The sequence below is a fragment of the Lepisosteus platostomus genome, chromosome 2, assembly GCF_059453375.1.
Source record: "Lepisosteus platostomus isolate fLepPlt1 chromosome 2, fLepPlt1.hap1, whole genome shotgun sequence".
Lineage (NCBI taxonomy): Eukaryota > Metazoa > Chordata > Actinopteri > Semionotiformes > Lepisosteidae > Lepisosteus > Lepisosteus platostomus.
The window spans coordinates 12,595,647-12,621,006 of NC_142612.1; the positions used below are offsets into that span (position 1 = coordinate 12,595,647).

The 25,360-nt window shown below is 40.0% G+C and overlaps 2 protein-coding genes across 3 annotated transcripts in view; both read right to left on the reverse strand.

The window, feature by feature from the left end:
• cyfip1 (cytoplasmic FMR1 interacting protein 1) overlaps window positions 1-2,809 on the reverse strand; it is a 64,497-nt gene extending 61,688 nt beyond the window's left edge. The window contains exon 1 of the mRNA XM_088598496.1: window positions 2,568-2,809. The gene's annotated coding sequence lies outside the window, so the exon portion shown is untranslated. The remainder of the gene's footprint in view (window positions 1-2,567) is intronic.
• A 1,000-nt stretch (window positions 2,810-3,809) lies between these two features.
• tubgcp5 (tubulin gamma complex component 5) lies at window positions 3,810-24,665 on the reverse strand. Of its 2 annotated transcripts, none has more exons than XM_088598566.1 (23): window positions 24,011-24,665; window positions 23,742-23,795; window positions 23,525-23,633; window positions 23,045-23,141; window positions 21,791-21,870; window positions 20,625-20,760; window positions 19,686-19,800; window positions 18,165-18,254; window positions 17,716-17,809; window positions 17,196-17,442; window positions 16,271-16,473; window positions 15,411-15,526; window positions 13,019-13,293; window positions 12,211-12,409; window positions 11,005-11,193; window positions 10,367-10,549; window positions 8,344-8,428; window positions 8,122-8,242; window positions 7,795-7,946; window positions 6,967-7,092; window positions 5,524-5,612; window positions 4,921-5,021; window positions 3,810-4,327 (listed from the first exon to the last, which is right to left on the reverse strand). In XM_088598566.1, exons 1-23 carry the CDS (start codon window positions 24,142-24,144, stop codon window positions 4,281-4,283), a joined length of 3,042 nt encoding a protein of 1,013 aa, XP_088454692.1. In that variant the 5' UTR covers window positions 24,145-24,665; the 3' UTR covers window positions 3,810-4,280. The 2 variants fall into 2 exon arrangements, with proteins under 2 accessions (XP_088454692.1, XP_088454682.1); XM_088598556.1 differs by having other exon boundaries at window positions 19,686-19,803.
• Window positions 24,666-25,360: the final 695 nt, after the last annotated feature.

Here is a 25,360-nt window from a genome sequence, read left to right on the forward strand (position 1 = left end):
TGGTCAATTTACCTTCAGTATCTCTTTTGCAAGTGTTCTAACAAATGTTTCCTCTTTTGTGCTAGAAGCTTAAACCACCAGGTACCTAACCAGCATAATTACCTCTCACCCCCTTGTGAGATCAGCCAGGTTTGATATAGCAGAAGAAAATGCCCGCTTGGAATTCTTCACTCATTAAATGAGTACCCTATTCACCAAAGAAACCCTCATTACCACACAGCAGGGTGGGTCTATCAGAGAGGTATAATTACCCTTGTCCAAAACTGGAACCTTCTTCCTCCAAAACACCTTTTCAGCGGCGGAACAAAAAGGCAGCGCAGATCAGAAATCCAGGCAAACGTGTAAAACACTGACGAAAATCAAAAGAAATAAAAAAAGTGAAACTCCTCAAAAGCCAAATGCACCGTAAAATCAAAAAAACAAAGTGAAGGAGAATCTGCCGAAGAAATTGGTCTGAGAGAACCCCCACTCACGAGTGGGCATGTAGGTGAGAATGAATGTCTGTCACACTGTAAACCGTGCTGGAACCACCCACACACAGGGGTTACTTTCTCACTGGTGCAGCAGTGAACGTACGGAGCAGCTATAGACACAGACAAACACCATTATTTAACTCAACTCCCAAGGAAGGAAAAATTAAAACAATGGAGAGACCTTCAGGTCTAGATCTTTGCTTATCAGCAGCTGCACACCACAAAAGCAGACACAAACTCTGCTCTTTACCTTGTGCGCAACACACAAATAATTTACCACAACACACAAATCACAGCCTGGACGTTCAAAGCGTTTTAGAAAAGACCAAAAAAAAAACCATCAATACAGACAGAAGCTACCTAAAGACTAGAAGCTGTGATATTAGTTCTAATTTATTGATGAGCGCTATAGAACAGCATATGTTTAATACATAAAATAGAACTTTGAAAAAATAAAGGCACATAAAAAACTGACCATGTAAAACTGAATTATACAGCCATTACTTTAATGAAAAAATGTTTAAATGAGATATAAAAATCTCAACAGTCACAGAGTCCGTGACGGATTAAAGCAGCGAGTTTGAGAGATGTGAGAAGGCTCTATTACCCACTTTGGGTGCAAATCAACTCCCAACAAATCATTTGTGGTATAATGTAAGATCAATTCTAGAAACACTATTATTACACCCTCCAAGCCAACGAGCAGGAAATTGCATTGTACAGATCTAACCAAAGCTACCACAGCCCCCTTAAAACATTAGATAAAAAATAACGGTTCTCCGGTACAATACCAGGGAAAAATAAAGTTATTTAAGTAGCTTTTTTAAAAAAAAAGTGCCATATAAAAGTTAATATTATTAATGCATTGCCACAGCTTTCACAAAAGGATGTAAGAAAACTTTACACCGATAGTTCACCTTCATGATCCAAGTGGAATAAAAATCTGAAAACGAGCTGAATATTCGCTAAATTACGAAGTTAAAAGCAGGCAGCTCGCAATCCATTACGGGCTGTATTCTTGAAAGGATTTCATCAGGGCACATTCCCCTCCAGTTTTAAATCACAGGGCTGCTGTCTGAAGCAAGTCAGCACAGCGGTGCTTTCTCAATACTGCAGGGACACGTAGATAACCAGGCTCGTTTGTTTTTTTTCCCCACCTGGAATGTTTTTATAATCGGTAGGAAATATCTATTAACCAATTAACGCATGAAACTGTACAGAGTTCGACGGTTTTTCTCTCGTGTTTAGGCTACCAGCTCCATATTTACAGTATCAAATATAAAACTTCTATGTGACCTCCGTGTACTATGAATTTTAATTCTGCATTTTTGAAAGGAAGCGCACCACCATCAAGGTAGTTACCCAGGCACCAAAAACTATATCTTTACCATGATATTAACTTTTCAGACCTCAAATTAAAAAAAAAAAACGCAAGATGTCCAAGGCGTTAACCATACTAAAACGATTAACTTGAAATCACACAGCTAAATGCTACTCTCTAATTGCAGTCTCCCAGAAAGCGCAGGCACGGTGTAAAGCAGCTAGCATGAGTATCAATTACAACTTACGACAAAAACTTTTATGCCACACTAAAATAGTCGCTCTCCCATCGCGTTACAAGTTCCTGGCTCACGGAGCAGCCGGAGCGACGCGAGTCTCTCGAAGACGTTTCGAGCTTCAGCTGTAGCACGGAAAGAAAAGTTTTCGAAACACTTAGAAAGATGGGAGGGAGCTTGAACTTCCAGTTTACCCAATTCCGAGGCTGAATCCCGGGGAAGACGTGCGGTTTTTCCTGGCGATTCCGCGAGCAGCGCAGGCTAGGCTAGGCTAGGCGGGGCTCCGGCTCCACGAAGTTTCCCAAAGCGGTGCGACCCAGCGGTCAGGCCCGGGAGGATCCCACTGCCGCCAGCGGGGCTGGACGGGGGGGCACGGCACGCTCAGGCAGCCCACCAGCCCAGAACGAAGTCTACAGAATCCGACCCAAAGCCCGTAGGCAGAAAACCGCTTACAAATCCACGCAGCGCGCAAGTTAAAAAGCCCAGCATGTGGGGGGTAGAGGCAACACCCAAAGCGAAACAACACAAACTTTCCTACCTAAGCGTAACCCAGTCTTGTTTTCCTGGGAAATGGTGAGCGCTCAGGACAGAAATCCCATTCAGCGGGAGCGGAGCGCTGCGAAACCCGTCTGTAAGAGAGCCACCTCCCTCCGCTTCGGCCTTTCTCTGGAAACTTTTAGCTTGGTCCGGGCGGCCGTCTTCCTGTTGCGGAGGATCCCTGCAGCAGCTGACACCAACCTCGGCTCTGAGCCCGAGCTGGGAGTTCCTGTCTGCGACTCTCAGGGAGAAGTGGGACAGGAAACCCTCCGCCGCGGCGCTTTGCAGCGTCGTGCCGCTTGGGGGCGCTCCGGATTCAGGATGCCAGTGAACCACCAGAGGGCGATGAGTTAACAACCCCCCCACCCTCAGCCCTGAGATTAAATGGGCTGGCCGATATACGTCCAAGTCAAGTAACTGGCGAATGGTTAAAGTCTTTAAATAAATCCGGTTTTAAGGATACAATTGAATTAAAAAAAATTGAATCAAATCCCAATTTAAACCTAAATAAAACACACCCTATGAAGAGTAGTAATAACTATGAAATTATCAACCATATGATTCATTTCTTCAGTTCCTTCACTGCAGAGTTCCATTTGTTATTAATTAATTGTTATAAATTAGTCTCCCCTCCACCACCACCAATGTGCAGCTTCACCTGGATGATGCAACAGCAACCATAGTGCACCAATATGGTAAGCACTCACCAGCGAACATTGGGGAGGAGAACAAGGTGATGGTGATAATTAGGAGGCCACGACTGGTAAAGACCAGGGGGAAATTTGGCCAGGACGCCAGGGTAACACACCCCTACTCTTTTTCAAGAAACGCCCAGGGATTTTTAATGACAGCAGAGAGTCAAGATCCTCGGTTTTACGTCTCAGCCAAAGGACGGTGCCTTTTTACAGTATAGAGTCCCCATCACTATACTGGGGCATTAGGACCCATACAGACCACAGGGTGAGCGCCCCCTACGGGCCCCTCTAATACCTGTTCCAGCAGCAACCTTAGTTTTTCCCAGGATGTCTGCTATCCAGGTCCTGACCATCTGTGAGCTGCAGGGTGACATAGCTGCTGCCTAATATGGTCAACAAAACACAGGACACCCTTCATATTCTCTCCCCCAATTTGGATTTTACAGATAACAAGAAAAAAATAAATGAGGGGATGATTAACTCAAAGTTCTTTCTTGTCATAAAAACAAAAACAGGTGCAAGAATTTGACTCTTCAAAACAGTGCAGGTTTTATTAAGAGAGCAGAATTTATTGTGCAAACAAAGGTCTAATTCACTCTGCTATACAATCACTTTTGTAAACAGTGAATTATGAGCAAAAACAGCACATCTCAAAGACAGCAAAAAACTATATTTACATTTTCAGTACCCTGTTTTCTTATTGCCTTCAGCGTCTCAATATGAGCACCCAAGGTGAAGGGTATTTAAGATACTCCAGTAGCAACTGAGCACTTTTTTCTCCCAAGAGCACAAGAAACAGTAGCAAACGTCTGTCCTTGTTGCATTTGCTAAGCAGAAATAAAGTCAGAGGCCTGTTGTCGCAAAGGGCTTCCCTTGCACTTTGATGTCTGAAATCCAGATGGCCACGAAAGAAAAAATAAGCATTGTGAAAGAATGCCTTGCAGACATTCCATGATTCTTGAGGATCTGTGATGGCTCAAAGCGATGCGAGGAGCTTCACAGCTTTCTGTAGCTCATCCTCAACACTGCTCAAAGCCAGCCATCAGAGACAGAGCCAAGGACTCCACTGAAAGGAGGAGTGAGAAGAACCGAATTAGAGAACACAAAAATCCTACAATGCTGTGCTTTTCTTAGCTCTTTTACCAATGAGAAGAATAAGTTGCAAACAAGAGGTGGCCTTGAGATCCATCTGTTTGATAATTATTAGCAAATCAATCCAAAGATCTCATGCAGCCTTTTTTTGTCTTGGAAGAAGGGGCTTCAGCAACAGGGCTGAATAAAGCAGATACTCTAACAACCCTTAGTGCTTGCACATAGTGGAACTAACTAAAGCTACAGCTGAAACCCTTTTCCATTACTTTTAAATATTTTGGTACAAACTGTTTTAATCACTGATACACTGCTTGTGTTTAAGACTTGAAGATGCTGTACCTGTCATGATCAGTGATCACATAATACAGTTGACAAAAACTAATTCAGAGACATCATACATTGCAGATAAAAACAATTTTAAACTTTTAATTGATAACTTTTGCCAGTTAATCACAAAGCAGAATATGGCCAGTGAAACATCTGATTAACTTTGGCTCATTCACTCTTTACAAACAGCAGAAACTGAATTGCCAATAAAACATTTAATTCGCTTTCTGTATGACTCACAGTGTGGAAAGGAGCCCCTGCAGACAGCTTTGTTGAGTATAGTTACCAAGAACATGTGACAGTTTTTGAAATCTGACTCCATCTTATCAATAGACTCAATCCTAGAAATGCAAAGAGTTCCAAGATTAATTTGAAAAAAAAAAAGTGTCAATGTTATATTAACAACTAAAGATTTCACTGCACATTTGTAGTTTCTCTGAAAAGGCTTCGTTAGAAAAAACACACATATACTGTATACACACTCATTTAAAACAAATGTGAAACACTTTCTTATGGTTCTGATGTTCCAATGCATTTCTAAGCTATATCATATATAATGTGGAAAACCTTTCGTAGAGCAAAATACTTCCGGTCTAAAAATACCTCATAAATATCTGTGTTTTAGCTCAGTAACCCAAACTCAATCATTTATTTCCGGCAAGTTTGACAACTATCTGCTTCTTTCACTGTTTGATCTTGGACAACCACCACCTTGCCTGCAGTAGAATATCCTGGTGTTTTTAATTATAGAAAAAACAGACAAATGTCCAGTTAACATGGTATTATTTACTGAGAAATCAAACCAATACATGCTTGCGTTTCATTAAGGGTTTTAATACTTACTTCCAGGCACCAAAGCCTGCCTGCCACCGATCTGAGAACATCAGGGCGAGATTCAGCACCTTCATTATTGCCTCCTTCACAAAACTAACCTGCAAAACGCATTGCCAAGCAAAAAAGTTTCTTTTACTTTTTTTCTGAAAATTGTAGTCATTGCTACGTTTGTCTTTTGCTCCAACAATCATTTAACTATGGATTCTATAGTCCACCATTTCTGTGTTTTACATGTCACAATACAATAAGACACAAAGCAACATAAGAAAGGTTGCAGATGAGAAGATACCACTCGGTAGTCAGTAGTTAACTCATGTAAGGATCTCATCCAGCCATTTCTTGAAAGAAGTCAGGATGTATGAAAAAGGCTTAAAGGGAAATTGCAGTCCCAATATCTAAGACCGGTATTTAAATTATTAAATGTTATAGAACAATTTTACACATTTCAAAATAGGCACAAAATTGTGAACTTTGTGAAAGTACTGGAAGTCGCCATGTTAGCACAAATCTCTGGTCTCACCAGGGGTAATAGTGAGAGTTCACAAGCATTGTGACGTGATGTGGCCCTTCTTGCTCACTAGTCACCATAATGACTGATGTAATGCGATGTACGAGTGAATGAGTACAGGTTGTGACGCGGACATTTCACTGCAGAAATGTTCCAACGTGATCTGCATGCAGAGTTAACAAGTAGTATTTGTCAGCAAAACCGTCTCAAAGTCAAGAGCAATATTTCTATTAGATTAAAAGTTATTTATTCACAAGCCTGCTCGTTTACAAAGTAATAGGGGTCACTTCAGTTCACCGGAAGTTTTGTTGCCTTGTCCTGAATCGCAGAACATGGTGCTGCGCATACCTAGAAATTTCAGCTATTTTGTGAAGTAAATTGGAGGTTTTACTCATTATTGTATACATTTTTCTTTCATTTTGGTTTGAAATGCACTCATCAATGCCGATTCTTTATTAACCCCAAATATAATAATAGCATTGAAGTTCTCTTTAAACTACTTGGATAGGTAGCTTATCCTACACTGCTACAACCCATTGGATAAAGACATGCCTCCTGTTCTTGGTTTTAAAAACACTTCCATATAGTTTCTACTTGTCCCCTCTAGTTTGTGGTTCAATGTTCATTCTTGAGAAACCTGCGGGGTTGAGGTTGTCAGGGTCTTTGAGGATTTTGAACACTGAAAAGGTTCAGTTCCTTCAGCCTGTCAGTGTAAAGATGTTGTTTTAAGTCCAGGGGTGTATCAGGTTGCTTTTCTCGGGACAGATTCCAGTACAACCATAGGTTTACCTACAGTATATATGGAAAAGTACAGTTCAAGAGCAATATGGACAAGTGGAGAACATGCATCTGAATTACACCTCCTCTTTCATAAAAAGCACAGTAGCCTTCAAGGAAATTCAGTGTCCCTTAGTAGTTGTGAGTTAACAGAGTGCAAGACCTACCTTCTCTCGGAGAAGACAGCGGTCGTGAATGGTGGAGAGGTATCTGTAATGGATTTTAATCAGCTGGTCCAAGTCTTTAGCCTCTTCCACTTGGTGCTGAAACTCTAAGCCTGTGCTGTGCAAAATCTGACAGAAAGAATATACTGCTGTTTAAAACATACAGAAAGTATTTTAATACTCCTGCACCTTAACGGGAACAATAAGATGCTGATAAGTATCAGTTGTTCTCCTGTTTGTTACTTGACAAAAACGTCCCCTTTTGTGGGGTTAAGGTGTTCCATACATTCCACCACTGAGCTGTTAAAGCGTGTCTTTACACCCAAAGGCTAGACAAAAGACTACTGAAAATCAGAGCACAAAAATCATCTGTAGTGAAGGCCAAGAGTCTTTGTGCCACAGTTAACATTAACATGGTCAACATGTTCTCTGCATTCCATGAAACTGTAGCTCTTGTTATTTCGCAGGCCCAAGCAAACTCAGTGAGAAATGTTCTGCTTCTCCAATCACTGCTGGTTCTCCTGTAAGGTACTGTGTGTTGGCTCCTGTGCTTGCAGTGTGGTGAATGATGAATGGTTCTAATGGGCGGTGAGCATTTCAGACGGTCTAGTTTCTTCCCATTTTCTTCCCAGGGCGATACGCCAGTGAGTGTAATGAAGCCAAACACTCAAAAACCATCGATTTCAAAATGGGCAAGTATAATGGTTACTGTATCGTATAGTGTGCAGTAATCCTTTTGTTGAGGCCCTTACACTCAAATGGCCTTCCTGGCAGTTTAATCATTTTAAATCCAACTATTAAACCTGTGTGTTATTCTATACAAGGACTCACCCTGGTCATTATGTAGTTGTGCAAGCTGTTGACAAAATGCATAAGTTTGACTCGGAGAAGAAACATCCTGTGAATCTGCTGCTTTACTGGCTGGTTGGCAGCACCATCATCAAATACATTTCCTTCAGGTCGTTTGGTAGCTGCTGTCAATTCTGTTGAGAAATGTAACAAAGAATACTTGAACACTAAAAATTGCTCTATTTCAGAATTAGAAGGCCTTCATACAATTCAAAAACATACATAATTTTTATACAGTATTTTTACTTTATGACTATACATTCCATCAGTTCATTTATATTTAATGGAAGGGTCTCAGTTTATACACACCATTGAATCGCAGTGTATCCAGGCTATACTTTGCCCACTTTATCTGTAACAGGAGAAGGAATACTTGGTTGTAGATTTTCTGACATTCCAAACTGATCACAATGTCCACAGGCCAAGGGACCTAGGAAGAAAGAGGAGAAGACACAGGTTTTCACAAATTTCTGCTGAAGCTTTGACCAAGATAATAACAGGCTTCTTAATCACGACAGAAAAAAATATTACCTTATAGCTCAAAGTGAGACCATCCAAATTATTTACTGGCTGTTTCTTCCTGGCCGGATCAATTGTTTCTAATAATATGGACAACCTGCAAAAGAAAGGAAATGAGGAGTAAACTAAACTAAGTAAACTATAAATTTATGTCATCTTTATAAATATCAGGATTGTGAAGCATTTAACTGTTCTAAGGGAAAATTAATCTTACATTTGTATTACGTGGTTTCTTGTGTACAAAACACAAAACTACATTTATAAAATTGCTTATCTCCTATATTATATAAATTGTTATCTCTTAAGTAAAAAATTACATTTGTTGTTTCGAATAAATTATATCCTATGCAATGACATTTTGTGATGAACCCAACAGTTTCCTAGAGGACCAAAGCTCTTTAAATACAGTGCCTTGCAAAAGTATTCTGACTTTTACACAGCTGGCACATCTGGAAAAAAACACCCATCTGTGAGGTTCCAAGCAAAGACTTTACCACGAAGACTGAAAAGCCGATTCGGAACAAAGTCCTTGAAAACACAGATAAGGAGAAGGCTACAAACAGATATCAATGTCTCTACAGTACATACCCCTGTGAGCACAGTCTACTCAATTAGAAACAGAAAGTGTACTGTACCTCTCAAGCACTGAGAAGCCGGGAAAACAGGAAACTGATTAACGATGCCAATGGCAACTTTGCAAGAATTATAGAGTGACGGAGATGGGGAAAAAAGTCCAAGAGTCAACTTCCACAAAGATAACCTCTAGTCTATAGCAAAGCAGCAAACCGTCTCAGATCCTTCCTGGAGTTTGCAACAAAGCTTTCAAGTGATACTTAAAACGTGTGGCAAACGATTTTGTGATCGGACAGGACAAATTGGAAACTTAGTCTACAACACCTGTTAACACCATATCTACTGTCAAGCATGATGGTGGCAGCATTATGTTAATGGACTGGTTCTTATCAACAGGAACTTGTCAAGACCTGCCCATTAACAATCCCCAAGCTTCAGCAAATCTGTCCAGAAGAATGGGCATGAGTTGTACCAAGCCAGTGTGCAAAGTTGGTAGAGAAGTACCCCAAAAGACATGCAGATGGATGTACTTGCATCCAAAGGAGCTTCCACCAAGTATCAGGGTCATGGGTGTGAATACTTATGCGAACAAAATATTTCACTTTTTCCTTTTAATTTTTAAAATTTACTGTAACTTAACTTACCCTTAGTAGTCTTCAGTCCGAGCATTCAGATTTTTTTTTTTAAGTGTGAATGCATCATTTTCTAATTTAACTAAATAAGAAAATATAGGAAAGATCTGAATATTTTTTGCAAGGCACGGTATATTCTTAACATCATGTACTTCTTAAGGAAAATCGAAAATCTGTGTTTTGAATACAGCATATCTACCCAACTAGAAAATAAAAAGAATAAAATATATTCAGGGGTTCACAATGAAACACTTTTTAAGCTAGGGGTGGTATACCTGCTCTCAATAGCAAACCACTGTTATTCTAAAAATGTCAAAGCAATACACAACCTAAAAGTTAAGATTTAATCATAAAAACAATGTTTCAAACAAAGGAAGGAACAATTAAAAATTTAGAACTACAATTTAGAATTTAGAACTAAACGATTTTAAGAAAGGTTAAGAAAAAGGTATCCAAAAACGGAATACAGGAATACCAAGAAATGGTGTTCTCTAGATGACCACTAGAGGTCAGAGCTCTTTTTAATAAACCTGTAAAGCCACATATCATGAAACTGCAGAGGGCACAAGCGCTGTAAAAATTCAGTAGAACAGAAGGTATTAGTTAAAGCATACTAAGGAAAGTAACAACCAAGGAAATTAGAACATATCTCAACTACTTCAAACCTTAAAAATGATTATTTTATTATAGGGTACAATAATACAACACTGTCCTCCAAAGAAGATAGAAGCCACACTTTTCTGTTCCTTACTTTGCTTCCCTTTTTAGATTAAAGCTAACATACAGCAACTTTTTCTTTGCATGTCACTGTGAGATTCCTAACACAGTACCTAGTGCTGTCCTCTGGGTAGCGCTGTCCCACCGCCTCCTGCAGCTGTACGTTGAGGAAGGACAGTTGCTGCCAGCTCTCCTTCTCCAGCACCTTATCAAAGATGGCCGTGTAGAAATCATACATGGTATCGCCAGCCTCCAGCAGGAAGTAGTTCCTCATGGCCTGCAGGTATTCGACCAGTCTGTGTACCAGGGGAATGACAGTGTGTAAGGACTTGATAATATCAGACAGCACATTTACTCCTGCTCGCAACTTGCACAGACGAAGCTATATAGTGAATTGTAGGTGTGAACACTGGATACCAGTGTGGGATTACAATTGCAGCTACTTTGAGTACCTTCAGTTTGAGCATTACACTGACTTAAGCACTGCTAAAGACTGGTAAAAAGTGATTTGAGTGATTTACCTCACCAAGGCATGGATATCATTACAGAGCAAGAAAGCAGTCCTATACCTGTCCTGAAAATGAAACATTTTCCACTGCCCAGATAAAAGAAGACTTTAAAACACTAAAAAACATGGAATTATAAACAACGTTTTCTGAAAGTAAAATGGTTTTGGTCTCTAACGAGCCTGTAAGCCATATCTTTTAACATCTTACAAAAAAAAAAGGTGCGAATTCCAAATCCCACCCACCTGTAATCTTTCTTCAGCGTTTTCATCAGGTTGCCACAGCACTCAATGTACCTCTTCTCAATGTGAGGGTAGAGGCAGGACCTCAGAGTCAGCTCGAAGGTCTGACAGGTCACAGACTCTGAAGAACGGTCCATAACGACGTCGCCACCTGCAAACTTCTCGTGGAAGTCATTCTGTTCCAGGTATAACCTAGACCAGGAAGGAGAGTGGAGACCCAGTCAGATCACCTCAGAGTTTTACACCATCCGGCTGAGATTCGCGGCTGTTCCCTCAGTCTGAAAAGCTGGAGAAGGTTTAGATTCAGCGGACAAAGCCCACAGTTTATTCACTTAAAAGTCATTTTCCAAAAAATAAACACAACAACACCACCTAAAGTAACAATCTTCAGTTTGCTAGGCACTGTAATTTGGAATACCTTAGTCAGGATAACACCAGTCCAGGATAATCTTAAACAATAAATTAAACCAAGAATGTTAAAAGCTCTAAACAGGACGAACAAAATACCAAATATGACATAAGAACAACAACAAATGAACCAGCCAAACACTGAATAATTCAGTAGGTTTGATATTGTATTTTGATTTATTCTAACATTTCATAATTAAGTTGAATTAAGGTTTTTGTCACAGGAAGAAATGGTGTTACGAAAACATTTTATTTCTTATAATATTTTAACTACGTCAGTTAAACTTTAATAAAAAGTTTTGCACGGTTAAGATCAGCCTTGGGTTTGGGTTTACACGTAGTCTTACACTTAGACTTCCATTATTGTTAAGAGTAATAAAAATAATAGTTTGAGGAACACGGAGGAACGATCTTCCCTCTAAATTCTGTTGTGTAATTATTGTATTAAGTCTATGAATATCCAGAGTCAAGCCCTTATAAAATATGAAGGTAAACAATCATAACTCAAAACTGTTTAACTTAACCTTTTAAAATCCAATCATCACAATAATTAAATATTTAATAGCAATGATTACCTTTACATTCCCAGGACAAACCAAACTCTTAAATTGTTTTCTAGCTTTCACTACAGTTAAAAATAATGTTGTGAAAGAGAACCAATATTATTTTATAAAAATCTAATACAAAATTACATTTGGCCCTTAACTTTGTTCATAATTTCACATAACACGATTTCAGTGTTCCATGTGATCTAAACTTTAATCCGATTCTCACATTTCCCTTCACATTATTTAAGCTCACCTGGCAAAGTTAATAGCTAGCAGAGGGTCGTGTATGTCTTCGAGCTCCAGGTGTCTAGCTACTATAGACTGCATCTTGATGAGGCTCCTCTTGGTGGCCAGCTGTTCAGTCACCGTGTCTGTGGGCGACTCTTCTCCACAGCACAGGCGCGACTGCACCGACTCCAGAAAGAGGGTGTATATACTCTTCCTCTCTGCATCTGGAGAAGGAGAAGCACCTCTTTAGTCTACCAGACCAGATCTGAAGTTTCTTAGCAGCCAATGGAACAACAACAGCATTCACCTCCTGCAGCGTTTCACTGCTGGGAACAGTCACATACACAATTAGGGGACAGCATGGAGAACAAGCCTGGGGGGTCATGAGTTTAATACTCCAATGCTGGCACTTATCAATCCAAATATATAAACGGAAAAATGGTTTCAGACCACCATGGGTTATGCTGCAATGTACTGGTATCTCATTCCATAGGTGTAGGGAGTTAAACTCTTATTGTCCTTTAAGGTATAGAAAACAGTCAAGTTACAGCCCAAGTTACAACAGTCAAAGAGGCTTAAAGGATTGCAGTAAATACAGTCTGAAACGTTTGCAGCACTGAAAGGCAAAAATGGCATGAATACTTCTCCGACACAGCACTTCTTAAGTTTTATCCAGCTTTTTTTTTTTGTCAAGCATTGAAGGACATTTTTGGCGTTGTGGTTGAGCTATTTTAATGCCGAGGACACCAGTTATGAACAAATTCTCACATACCGAGAATGTGTCCCTTCAGTGTCGACACAAACACCGACACCGACGAAGCGGCGCGTCTCACCTCGCGACGAGCTCTCCCGCCGGCCGTCCTCCTCGCAGTGCAGGTTCCTGAGGAGCTGCATGGATTTGCCCGCCATGATGATCTGCTTGAGCACGGGCTTGAGAAAGGAAACCATGGTGTGCTGCTTGCTGGCGGAGGACGCGGCCTGGTCACTGGCCGAGCTCCCGCTGGCCGCGTCACTCAGCTTCTCCTCGTTCTCCACCGTCTCCGACACGCTGTACAAGGTGTAGGTGGCGTACCAGAAATCCCTGTGGTCGACGGGGACGTCTTTGTTCCTGGGCGAGATGACGCCAAGACATGCTGAAGCCCTGTCCAAACACGGAGTCTAATCCTTCAACTCCAGCCTGTGGGGTTGGATCTGTGTGTTTGAAAGGGCTCAGTCTACATTTGCTCTGTGCGTGCTAAAAGGGGGAGACGGATACTTGTTGTGTGGAATATTTACATGGAGAGCATGTGACATTTCGGATAATGGATAACCACTGGATGGAAATCTCTATATAGGTTCTACTCCATATGCAGAGTCTATCTCCTAAATATGACATTTATGGTAACTGAGAGAGATGGTTTGAAGAAAAAATGCTGCTTGCAAATGCATGGGTACAGGAAAATGCACTTCTGTGTGTTTGGTCTCTAGAAATTACCTTCTTCATAGCTAGTTAAAACTTATTTTAAACCTTCGCTGAGCTGCAACATCTTATCACCCTGTAGACCCAAGGGTTTTTTTATTTGCCGATTTAACTTATATGCAGGAAATATAGTCAACCAATATTGAAAACAGATTGAAATCTTATATTTAATAAAGTGTTGATGGGGTTTATATCACACACTTCCTCTGACCAAGACAGACCATTTATTTTATTATGCCAGCAGCCCTATCACCCTGCAACTCACAACTGGCAGCCCCACTGAAGCTCAGCAGGTGTGAGCCTGGTCAGAACCTGGATGGGAGACCTCCTGGGAAAAACTAAGGTTGCTGCTGGAAGAGGTGTTAGTGGGGCCAGTAGGTGGCGCTCACCCTGCGGTCCATTTGGGTCCTAATGCCCCAGTATAGTGACGGGGACACTATACTGCAAAAAAGACGCCGTCCTTCGGATGTGACGTAAAACCGAGGTCATTAAAACTCCCAGGGCATTTCTCGAAAAGAGTAGGGGTGTTACCCCGGCGTCCTGGCCAACTTTCCCGTTGGCCCTTACCAATCATGGCCTCCTAATAATCCCCATCTATGAACTGGCTTCATCACTCTGCTCTCCTCCCCACTGATGTGTGGGGTGAGAGTACTGGAGCACTATAGCTGCAGTCGCATCATCCAGGTGGATGCTGCACTTTGGTGGTGGTGGAGGGGAGTCCTCATTACCTTTAAAGCGCTTTGAGTGGAGTGTCCACAAAAGCGCTATATAAGTGTAAGCAATTATTATTATTAACTTAGAATTGAAACTCTTACACTCAAGGATTAAAAACCAAAATCCACCACCAAAATCAAAATCCACCATTTTTTGTAGGTGGATTCACTTTGCTAAATAAAATCAGTCTTAATTCTTCACACACTTGGTACTCGCTGAAAGGGTTTGTTTGTTTTTCGTCATGTCCTAGTTTTTACAGTATGTACAGAAATAGTCCCTGTACATACTGCTATGTACTAATCCCCAAAGAGATAAAGAATACATGCGATACTGTACTTGCCTGATATAATATCTTACTTCTGCCGAAAATGTGGTATTGACTGTGAAACGAAACCAATCACCTAAGTGCCTCCTTTGTAAAATACTATGGAAGTATATATATATAAGATCATTTCAACTGATCCTCTCCCCATATCATATTTTGCCATTCGTTAAGTTACGTTAGGAGCTTAATGACATTCTTATGCTGGTTGACTATTTATGTTGAACATTATGTTCCTCTATTTGTTTTCAAACTTTCTAAGCACTTTTAAGAAAAAAAACAGAGGAAGGCTAAAAACTCAGCAATACCTAATTTGGGGGACAAAAATAATGGAGATATGTGCAATAGCCTTCTCTTTTACCCCTCTGCCTCTCTAACATGAATTCATTATCTCCTTCTGAACATCCAGTAGTAGTTACAGTGCCTGTAAACACCCAAGTGAAGTCATGCCCCATTGTCTTTGCTCTCTCCTCCCCAAAATATTGATGCATACACAAACTTGTAAATTTCAGTTTAAGATATACAACTAACACAAACATTTAACGCTATAATTTACCTTTCGATTGTATGGTGACGTCTGGTTATCTTTGTCTATCTGTATGAAGGTTCTGGACACTAAAGTGTTTTATAATCATGCATGCCTCCAGAAAGCATGAACAAGCAACCTGAAAAAAAGGCAAATGCAAAACAATACACCTGCCAGTCTCGGCCAACAGGCTGCCTACTGTACCTCTGGATGATGAATTCCTTGGCTGGGTCAAAGAGGTGGCCGTGGACGATCCACTCGTCTACAATCTCCAAGTACGGTCTCACCGTTTCCACCCACAGAGAAAAAAGGAGGGCGACCTAAGGCAGAAAGACATTTAAGAATAAAAAATGAGACAGCACTGCATACAAAAATTGATGTGGGTAGCTGCATCAGCATGCATAGGCTGCAAAGGAACAAGTAATAGGGTTATTCCATGCTGAAAAAATCAAGAAAGAAAACACAACATTTCGGCCGTGGAGCCTTCATGACACACCTGACACACCTGAAGAAGGCTCCACGGACGAAATGTTGTGTTTTCTTTCTTCTTCTTCCAGCATGGAATAAGCCTATTACTTGTTCCTACACAAAAATTGATACATTTATCATGGTAACTCAAATTTAGACTTTGAATTACCATTATGGCTTTTGTAGCACAGTGGACATTTTTCTGAGCCGAAAATCAACTTATCGCCACTCCAGCTCAGTCTTCGCCTCTCTGACAGCTGTATGGGCACTGGCATGCAATAATATTATTAGTATTAGTAGTAGTAGTAGTATTATCATAGCCGACAGGTGCTCCCCTTAATAGATACAGGTATATTAGATCCCTGTGTGGATGTTCAGCGTTTGTCTCAGAACCTTGTCCAGCATCGTGGCTGAGGCTCAAACGTCTTTTCTCTGGCTCGTAAGAAAAGGAGAAAAGCCCTGTCTTCCAAGGAACTCAGACACCTCTCAGACAACCCCTCGCCAGCCTTTCCTCTCCAAGAATAGATATCGACCCGAGTCAGACCGCTGGACAAGAGCTTTATCTTACGAAATGCTCTTCGGGAGACGACACTCACGGCCTGCTCCGAAGCCTCGCCGATGCTGTCGTACTCGATGATGGACTTGTAGAGTGTGTTGAGCAGGTGGGAAGCTCGCACCACGTTCGGAGTGCCAGGGGGCACCTCGGCAACCCCCGTGCAGAAGACTTTGTGCAGGACTTTGAGCTGGGCCAGGCGCGGGGTGAGCTGCTCCAGCACGGCAGACAGCGTGACGCTTTCGTCTAGGAGTGAGAAACAACACGACGGATACAACTGGGCACGAAGGCAGCGCAGGCGCCGTCACCCAGAAATCTTTCATCAAGACATCGTGTATTCGATGATGAAAGAATATTACAGAGTTAGAAAGCACAGAATTAGCCATACTTCTCCAAAGCAGATTACTGCTGGTTCTGCATAACTGTCAAGTTGTATATTTCATAAAGTTTGCATTTCGACTATATTAGGCATAACAAACATCACATCTAAGTGTGAGAACAAAGCTAGTTTTTTTTTATCTGACACCCTCAGATGGAGATTTACATATCTCTTGCTGTTATTCTGATCTTATTCTACGTACTAGGTTTTAGAAATGGGGATGCTTTTTATAGAACCTTTTGTCTGACTATGAGGTATTCTGCATGTCAATGTCAAAAGTGAAGAATTAATTTTGATAACTATTAGATTTTTCTTCCATGCAGAACAAATCATAAAAGAACAATAACAAAAAAGAACAGTTAAGCAAAGGGTATAAAAAAGGAAAGAGACAAGAGTCAAACCAAAACTGACAAAGATCTCTGCTTCGCTATTATGCCAGAAAGGTGTAAAGAAAATTACAATTATTAGATACATTACAATTTAAGTGTAAATTCAAAAAAGGTCATGTTTTTTCAGAGAGCTAGAAATCATTTCACAGGCCCTGGGAAAAAAATGAAATCAAAGCACTGCTCACAGACAAATTATTCACCTTTCACAAGGATGCATCTCTCAATAGCGGTGAGCTCTTCTTTGAAGCTGATGAAGAATTTGTAGAGAGACCAAACAAAGGCCTGATAGGTCCTGAATGGAGGTTCAGAAGCTTTTTTGGACAAAGTGCTTGTCCCAGGAGGAGCAGGCTCTGTGTTGTAGCCTGTCACTTCATCAATAAACTTCTGCAGGCGAAACACCGCCTGTCCGTAGGCTGCTATGTGCTCCAAGACAGATCGCAAGCAGTTCTGTGAATTAGGAAAAGAGTTCATAGTGGAAAACATTAAGGCAGTCTCATCAATCAAACTCCCTGCTAGGTTTTGAGCTCATTTTAAACAAAACAGTAAGAATGCAGCTCATACAGCTACCATATTTACATGACCCAGATAATATTGCACCACAGGATGAATGATTTGGGATGCAAATTTTAGTTTGAATGCGCTGTGTTACAAATACATTCACCGGGGTGTCTCAAACCTCCTCTAACCAAATTAAAACTGAACCAAAATCACAAAACTTACATTTGTCAAATGAGTGACTACAACATCATTCCTCACAGTTACTTTGCCTTCATGCTGCTGAAATATGAAGAGCTTTTTCACTCCAGAGAGAAGCCTGGAACAAAAGGAAAACTACTTCAATTATTTCCAATTGACGAACTTCAGAAACTGTGCCGGATGACACTCCTGTAGAGCAGGCCATGGATATTTTTAATGATTTATTCACCCTGAAAGAACGTTAGCTTGTTTTGTCTGACTATGAGGTATTCTGCATCAAAGAATATAACATTTCTAAAAAGAAAGATAATGTCAAAAGTGAAGAAGTACATTAGAGACTATACTCTAGTCTTACCAGTTTAACAACTAGCTTTCTAAATGCAGTCTCATACAGGGTTTATATGAAACATTCATTTTGATTAGCTCCTTATACAATGGAGTGCACAATGTCACAGCTAATCTTTCCATCTTACCACAGAGTTTCTCGTATCACTTGAGTTTCAGTGACAAATACTTTCTCTTCAGGAAGGTACAATGGATCCGTGTTGTACAAGTGCTGGTCCCTGGGCAGAAAAGAAATCCAGAATAGACAGTTATTTTCTCAATGTATATAAGCATAATTAGACATAGTTAAGATCAAGGGTCAGGGTTAAAGGTCAGATGAACCATACTACACAGTGAAGACAACTTTTTAACTCTACAGGGCAGAATTATCCGCTGTAGGGGGAGAGGCGATGCGCATGCGTGGAGTCCACAAGCGTCTGGGATCAAATCCCAGCAGGAGTAGGGGGCTCACGCCTCACATACACATAGGAGATATGGCCAGTTCCTTCGGAATGAACTTCCTTTTTCCGCCTAGAGCTAATTCTTCTTTGTGAGGAAGGACCGCAAAGTGGACGCCCCTCGGGGGTGGACACGGTGAAGGCAAGGCATTTCCACATTGCTTGTGGTTCGAATTCCTGTCAGGACTTGCCTGTCTGATCATCAGATCGCTCACCTCCCCTGCTGCTACTTAATTCACAAATTCACTGAAATCAAATTCCATTTAGTTTAATGGCACTCCGGCATCATGCATCATCTCAGATCCACCATGAAATACGCTTTTTCCAAGCACAGGCTCTGCTGATGTTCTTCCACTGCTGCTCATTCTCACTCTACACAGGGTGTGAATAAGCACTTACTGTACAATAACTACAGCAGAGTTTTACTTTACTGCAAAGCACCTTGAGATGTGTTGTAAAAGGTGCTACTGTATATAAAGAACAGTGCCTACAAAAAACAAGGATATTTAAGAACATAGCAGTAGTTACAAACAAGAGGAGGCCCTTCGGCCCATATATCCCAATTAGTAATTAGAAGCTAACTGATTTGACCTCATCCAGCTGTTTCTTAAAGGAAGCCAGGGCATGACCTTTGAAATGGGACAAATATTTTAACATAAATTTAAGATTAGAGTGTCAGTGTTTAACTGTGCTGTTTATGGAGTAATTCCCAGAATATGTTATCTAAGCTATGCAGCTCCAGTGTCACCAAACTGCCTCGAGGTCTGTTAAGGTACAATAAGAAGTGACTTTGCAAAAGCAACAGTAACTGATTTACTGTACTCCTAACAACGAGGTATTATTTTAACAATATCAAAATGAGTATTAGAGCTGGACGAAAACCACTTCAGCCTACAACACACCAGTATGTCAAGTACCACATGAGGCTGTGCTTTTGTGCTAAAAAGAGTAAGAAAGCTTTAGGAGTTTGTCTATTTCGTGGGGCTGCCCCAGCGATGCATTGTTTTGGATACATAGCTCAATAAAAGCTGAATCTATGCCAGACAGTTTCCTGCTCCTCTCTTGAAACATTTTCAACAACATAGCTTGCTCCTACAGCCCTTTGCCTCCAGTTCTTAGTTTTAAATGTAATTTCCAGTTGAATATTTCTGAAGGGCTTGCCCCAAACGGCAAACAATGCTGAGCTCTGAGGAGACTTTGACATTCTCTTACCAGACGTTGAGGAGATTGGAGTGCAAGTGCAGGCTGTGAGTGAAGTGTGGAGCCTGGGCGACCCAATACTGTGTCACTACATGCTGTTCCAGCCACACTCGAGCATCCTGCTCACCTACTGCGATCAACAGAACAAGCATTAAACAAATGTTTGCATCATCACATTAGTTTATTATACTCTAAGAGCCTAGTCTTTTCTCACCGCCTCCCAAAAGAATGACAAGAAGAATTAGTGTTCATCACCATCTTCTCTGCATCCACTCTATTTTTCATTCATTGGAGGTTAGTCATCTGAATCATTTCTAAGCTGCAGCTTAGATCAGCAATCACCGTCTGGTGGATTTTGAAGTGCAATATTGAGATCTCTCTAAACGTGGTCTCACTTCATTTCTCCCTGAAGAGCCTCAGCCAAAATAAACAGCCAAGCTTCAGATAGACTCTAACTCGGCACCTCCGCTCAGCCTGAATCAACTGGCATTCTGTGCAGGATACAAATGGACACTTCATACTGACATCGGCCACAATATTCATGCAGACTAAGCAAATGCTTTCCACAGTAACCACAGCGACATAGTAGTACATTAAACAAAAATCAATCAGGACCATAAAAGGCATAGTGACAGTGGTTTTAATCAAATATTTTGAAAGGAATAAAAACATTTCAAAGCAAACGTTTCAAAAGACAAACATGGGATTTGAAGAGCACATAGAAACCGCAAAACAGAAAAAGAAAACAGTACTGGAAAATGTCCAGATGCTACATTAATGTATACATCAGGTACCAGCAAATCACTATTATTCCTTCCATCTATAGACCTTGACAAGACTACCTCTAATGACATTCTCATCCATGTGAAAGCAAGTAATACTATCAAATAGCACAGACAAATAATTATGTGATACTTGACCTATTTTGCGTGAGAATGACTAATAACTAACCTTTCCAGGAAACCTGGACAGTCTTCTTGGAGTGATCCTGATCATCCAAGGGTGTTTTGTCCACCTGGATCCCAGAATCCTCTCTGCTGAGGGGCTGCTGGCTGTCTTCATCCTCACTCTCCTCCTCGGACCACACCTGGAAGAAAACAGCTCAGCGTCTATTTCAGGCTCCATCCTTTACCTTCTTAACACATTTTTAAGAAATAACACTGGTGAAGATGAAGTGTGTGCCATGACCGCAGCATTGTTTCTGACACTAGAAACCGAGAAGGTGATCGTTTGAGCTGTTATCTCTTTGGGTTAAATCTCTTTTTGGGGATAAGCATTTTTTTAGATCCACTTTGACATTTAGTCCTGGGTTTATTTGGATTTTGAAAAAAGGAGCTCCTAGAAAGAGACACTTCTCGCAAAGGAAATGTACCTTGGACTGTTAAAAAACGTAATACTTAGAAAACTGAATGTTAGAAAAAAGTTTAAATGAATTGTAAACACTTTTTATTAACCATGTACTTTCAATGCATGGGGAACAACCCACTCTGTAACATCTGACTGAATAAAAATTAGTAAAGCAGAAGTGTGTTTTTGTCAATTATTTATATAGACTAAAGTCCCAGTCTGTTAAGGAATAGAACATGAGCGATATTGGAAGACAAAGAAACTCAGCTTCATCATACAAAAATAAAATATTACATACCATACATTCATAGTTCATAAATATTTCTTTATAGCCTGCAGTGTTTTTTTATCTTTAAAATAGTCTTGTGTGTCTTCAAGAGATTTAGCTTTGAATTTTGCAGGCAGTTTTGACTTCTTCTTTTTGATACCAGCCTACAAGTCAACCCACCGAATCTCAATGGGATTGAAGTCTAGGGAAAGAGGTGGCAGGACTATAGAATAAAATCTTTTTTTTTTTTGCAGAAATTCCTGCATTAAAATGAAACCTAACTTTAATTCTTGCCTTTCATGAAAAATAATTGGAAATTATTGAAAGTATTTTCTTTGTACCTTTTAACAGCATAAATACTTTTGACACTAGCTGAAGCTTGATCGGTCTGAGAAACATTCCTATAAGCTCTGCAAGAAAGTATTTTTCAGTAATGAATAGTGCAAGCCGGCTATTGAATAAGGCAGTAAGGATTTAAGAAAACTAGTATCCTTTCACTTACAGGAGTGTCTGGAAAAGGGCCCATGTCAATATCTTCTCCTTCCATCAAATATTTACCCCAGTCAAAATTGTCTTCTTTTTCTTGAAAAAATAAAATAAATTCGAATGTTTTATCAAAAATCAGAAAGCAATATGAAACAGAAAATGTGAAAATGAAATAGCAGCTCTGACATTTGACAGATCTTAAGGTTTATTTCAAACAACTGGGAGTGCAGATTAAAGATTCAGAAGATTTTATTTCTTCAGGAGAATGCTCACTCTGTAAATGGTAATATGAAGCCACAGGAGAGTTCATGAAATGTATCCCAGAGATTAACGTATTTTTTAACACACGCTTTGTCCAAAGTAACTTACATTTGTACGGCTGGGGATTTCACTGAAGTGATCTGAAATTCCATGCTCAAGCGCACAACAGCAGCTGACCTTTCAACCCAAAACATTGCAGTAAGGAGTCCATAACCATAATCACTACTCCACACTGCTGCCTGGAGATGGGTACTATCTCCATCCAAAGTTTTTAAAAATTCAAAACTGGCATGCATTTCAAACAAACCTTTAAATCCTGAATATTGGAATCAGGAGCTCCAAATTATTCAAAGATTTTTGGAATTAGTTGCGCTTTTGGTACTGCTGTTTAAAACAAAACCTTCATTGTCAGAACAATGAATCTTACAGGAGGTGTTCTTATTATGTAAATGTTGCCGTTTACTTTGCTGTGCATCTCAGAAGAGCCTCTGTTACTGTTAGTGCTCATAGTTCCCCCAGACAAACAAACAACTCCAAAAAGTCTAGGTAATATGCTGAGTCAGAATGAGACAGCATGCTTTAGGGAAATCAATTAGTGACATGCAGATGATAAATGTACTGTATTATTTGTGCACACTTCTTCATTGTAATGGCTCATGGGAATTTGTCTCTCAAAGGTGTGTATTAGGATAGTCAAAATGCCAAATCTAAGATACAGCAACTAAGACTATCATAGAAAGCACCATATTCACAGGTGTTAGATTAACATTTGGCACAGAATTAAACTGACGACTCAATTATTGCAACATTCTGCCAGATGAATAACACCTATCATGTTTTATAGAGTTAATTGTGTGCTGATGCTACATCTTTATTCCAGTAGTATACTGGGTATTAAGATATATTATTAGGGAACATACAGAGATAATAAAAAGGCCACAAAACACAAAGTTTGTGTTGTGTGAACACCAGTTACTCATTGTGGCTATGTTAATGTCCATTAACTTACCAGCATCCTTCAGCCGTGGCCTCTCAGTGTAATCTGTGTTGGAAGGAGAATCAGAAAGATAGAGTAGGAGAGCTAGGATACTGTGATGGGTTTCTGTCTGCAAAAAAAAAGAGAAAAAATGCTTTTTTAATTTTCTTGTTTTTAGTTTAGCGCATTTCAACAACGTTTTAGGGTTCTCAAATGTAAGTCAAACAGATACAAACATTCCTTTGTTCCACTTTCCATTAAAGCTGTCAATGCAAATGGCAAGGATAAACATTGTTTTATCGTTACAATCCACTTGTGTGCAACATGTTTTGTAATGTTATATATGTTATATGTTATTATGTGTTATAAATGTGCAATAGAGTGATGCTCAATTTTGTTGTTGTTGATGTCCACAAACAAATTCCCTCAATGGACAATAAATCTTATCACATCTTAAATCTTAAATCTTAGAAACAAGCTGTTTAGTTCACAAGATGTATAACAATCTATTACTTTTGTTCCTTCTGTGTTTGGAAGATGTGCATTCAGAAATTCTTCAGTCAGTCGTTTCCAGCTTGTAGCTTTGCTCAGATCTGAGTGAATTATTAGCTTTTCATGGATTCTGAAACAAAAAGGAAAAAAGTGTCACATTCTTGTAGGCGCTTTGTCTTGATCTTCAGAATCTCCTCAGAAAGAAGAATATTTAATCTGCTTGATCGACTGAACTTACCCACTGATTGTACGCTGCACCTTGTGACTGTTGACATCTAAGTATCGATGGAACCTGCAAATTTAAACACATAACAATGCTTTTGTCAGTGTCTTGGTTCATATATGGCAAAAGAACTACAACTCAATGTGAAGACGGATCTTTTAGTCCCTCTCACAAACGTACTGTCAGTGACAAAGCCAGCCTTTGAGAATGAAGACTGCAGCAAATACATTCCTCTGCCATGAGAATTCAGGCCCGACCCTTGGGATCACTCATGAAACCCTCACCTGAAATTGGTCCAGGCAAACTTTAATGCCATCTGGAAATTCTGGTCTTCTTCATCCTGTATCCCACTGATGAGCTTTATTAGCCTCTTCGTATCGATTTCCAAATCTTTTTCAAATTTCGTCCAGTGAGCCATTGTGATGCTGAGTAAGGGACCTCCGGTGCCAGTTTCTATAGTTATAGACTATACTATACAGACTATATATACTACTCTACTGTAAACGTTAGGCACGATCATCCGGACTCTCTCGTATGTGTGGTCAAAGTATGCAGAAGGGATAGGCTTTGAGTTGAGCACAACCAATACAGCTTATCACAGGATAAAACCATAAACTACATGACACGATGCATCCAACTCGAAATTATTGCTTACAATAAATATGAGTACGAACTGTGTTCAATCACACTATTAGAAATCGCTTGTTTTTGCTTTGCGTAGCTTAGATGTACAGCATCCTTCGCTTAAAAGCATGCAACAGTTAAATATCCCGATATCGGCTATAAACGATTTGTTCTTATTTAACTGTTTATTTTTAATTATGTATCATACAAAGGCTACTTCTCTGTTGAATACAGAATTGTTTTGACTCCGCCATCACTGCTGTGTAAAGCGGCTCCTACCAACCGAACCTCCCTCCTCTGTGTTTCTGTTGGCCGAGCAGTCACTTTCCCTGGAAAAGCGAAGACTAGAAACAGCACGTGTAGACGTCGACTTCTTTACAAGCAGAGACCTGAGAAACATAAAGCAAAATCTTAAGTGTAATTTTGATTCTTACCAAATAAGGACATTTTATGTATATTCTTTAGCCATATTGTGTATTTTACGCCCTTTTCTGTTATTTCCAAATTTTAAAGTGTTTTTTTTCTTCATTTTGTATTTGTATTCTGCTTCATGATCATTTTTAAGACTTCCAGAAAATAGAATTCTAGTCTTCTCTGGAATGACAAGACGCAGATCCTTTAGCCTGTCAGCCACGGCCATTTCTTTAAGCCTGAAAAAGGAATCTGGTGGCTCTTTTCAAAGCTGGTTCCAAAACAGTAATATCTCTTTTGTAACAGAGTTACCAAAACTTTATACAGTCTTCTAAATTATGATCTTACATTCAGTGCATTTTCCAATTTTAATATAATATCCCTCAATTTAAATCTTACACTTTTAACTAAGTAATCTAAACGTCTCTTTGTCTTTTTTTATCATTTCCTTGTCTAGAAAACATAAAGCATGTGTTAGCAGAGACACCTAGGGCTTTTTCACAGCTTCTGCAGGTTGCTGCCCATCTCACATGTACAGTTTATGGTTCTTTTCATTGCATGTATCTCTCTGCACTTGTCTATATTAAATATCATCTTCC

What these genes read in the sequence shown, in the direction of transcription:
- tubgcp5 (XM_088598556.1), bottom strand. Translation starts at nt 24,144, where the DNA reads ATGGCTCACTGGACGAAATTTGAAAAAGATTTGGAAATCGATACGAAG. An exon ending in TCCAATCTCCTCAACGTCTG is followed by an intron (nt 18,255 to 19,685) that starts GTAAGAGAATGT and finishes TTTTCTGCCCAG; the next exon opens with GGACCAGCACTTGTACAACA. An exon ending in CAGGGGCTCCTTTCCACACT is followed by an intron (nt 4,328 to 4,920) that starts GTGAGTCATACA and finishes TCCTCCTTTCAG; the next exon opens with TGGAGTCCTTGGCTCTGTCT.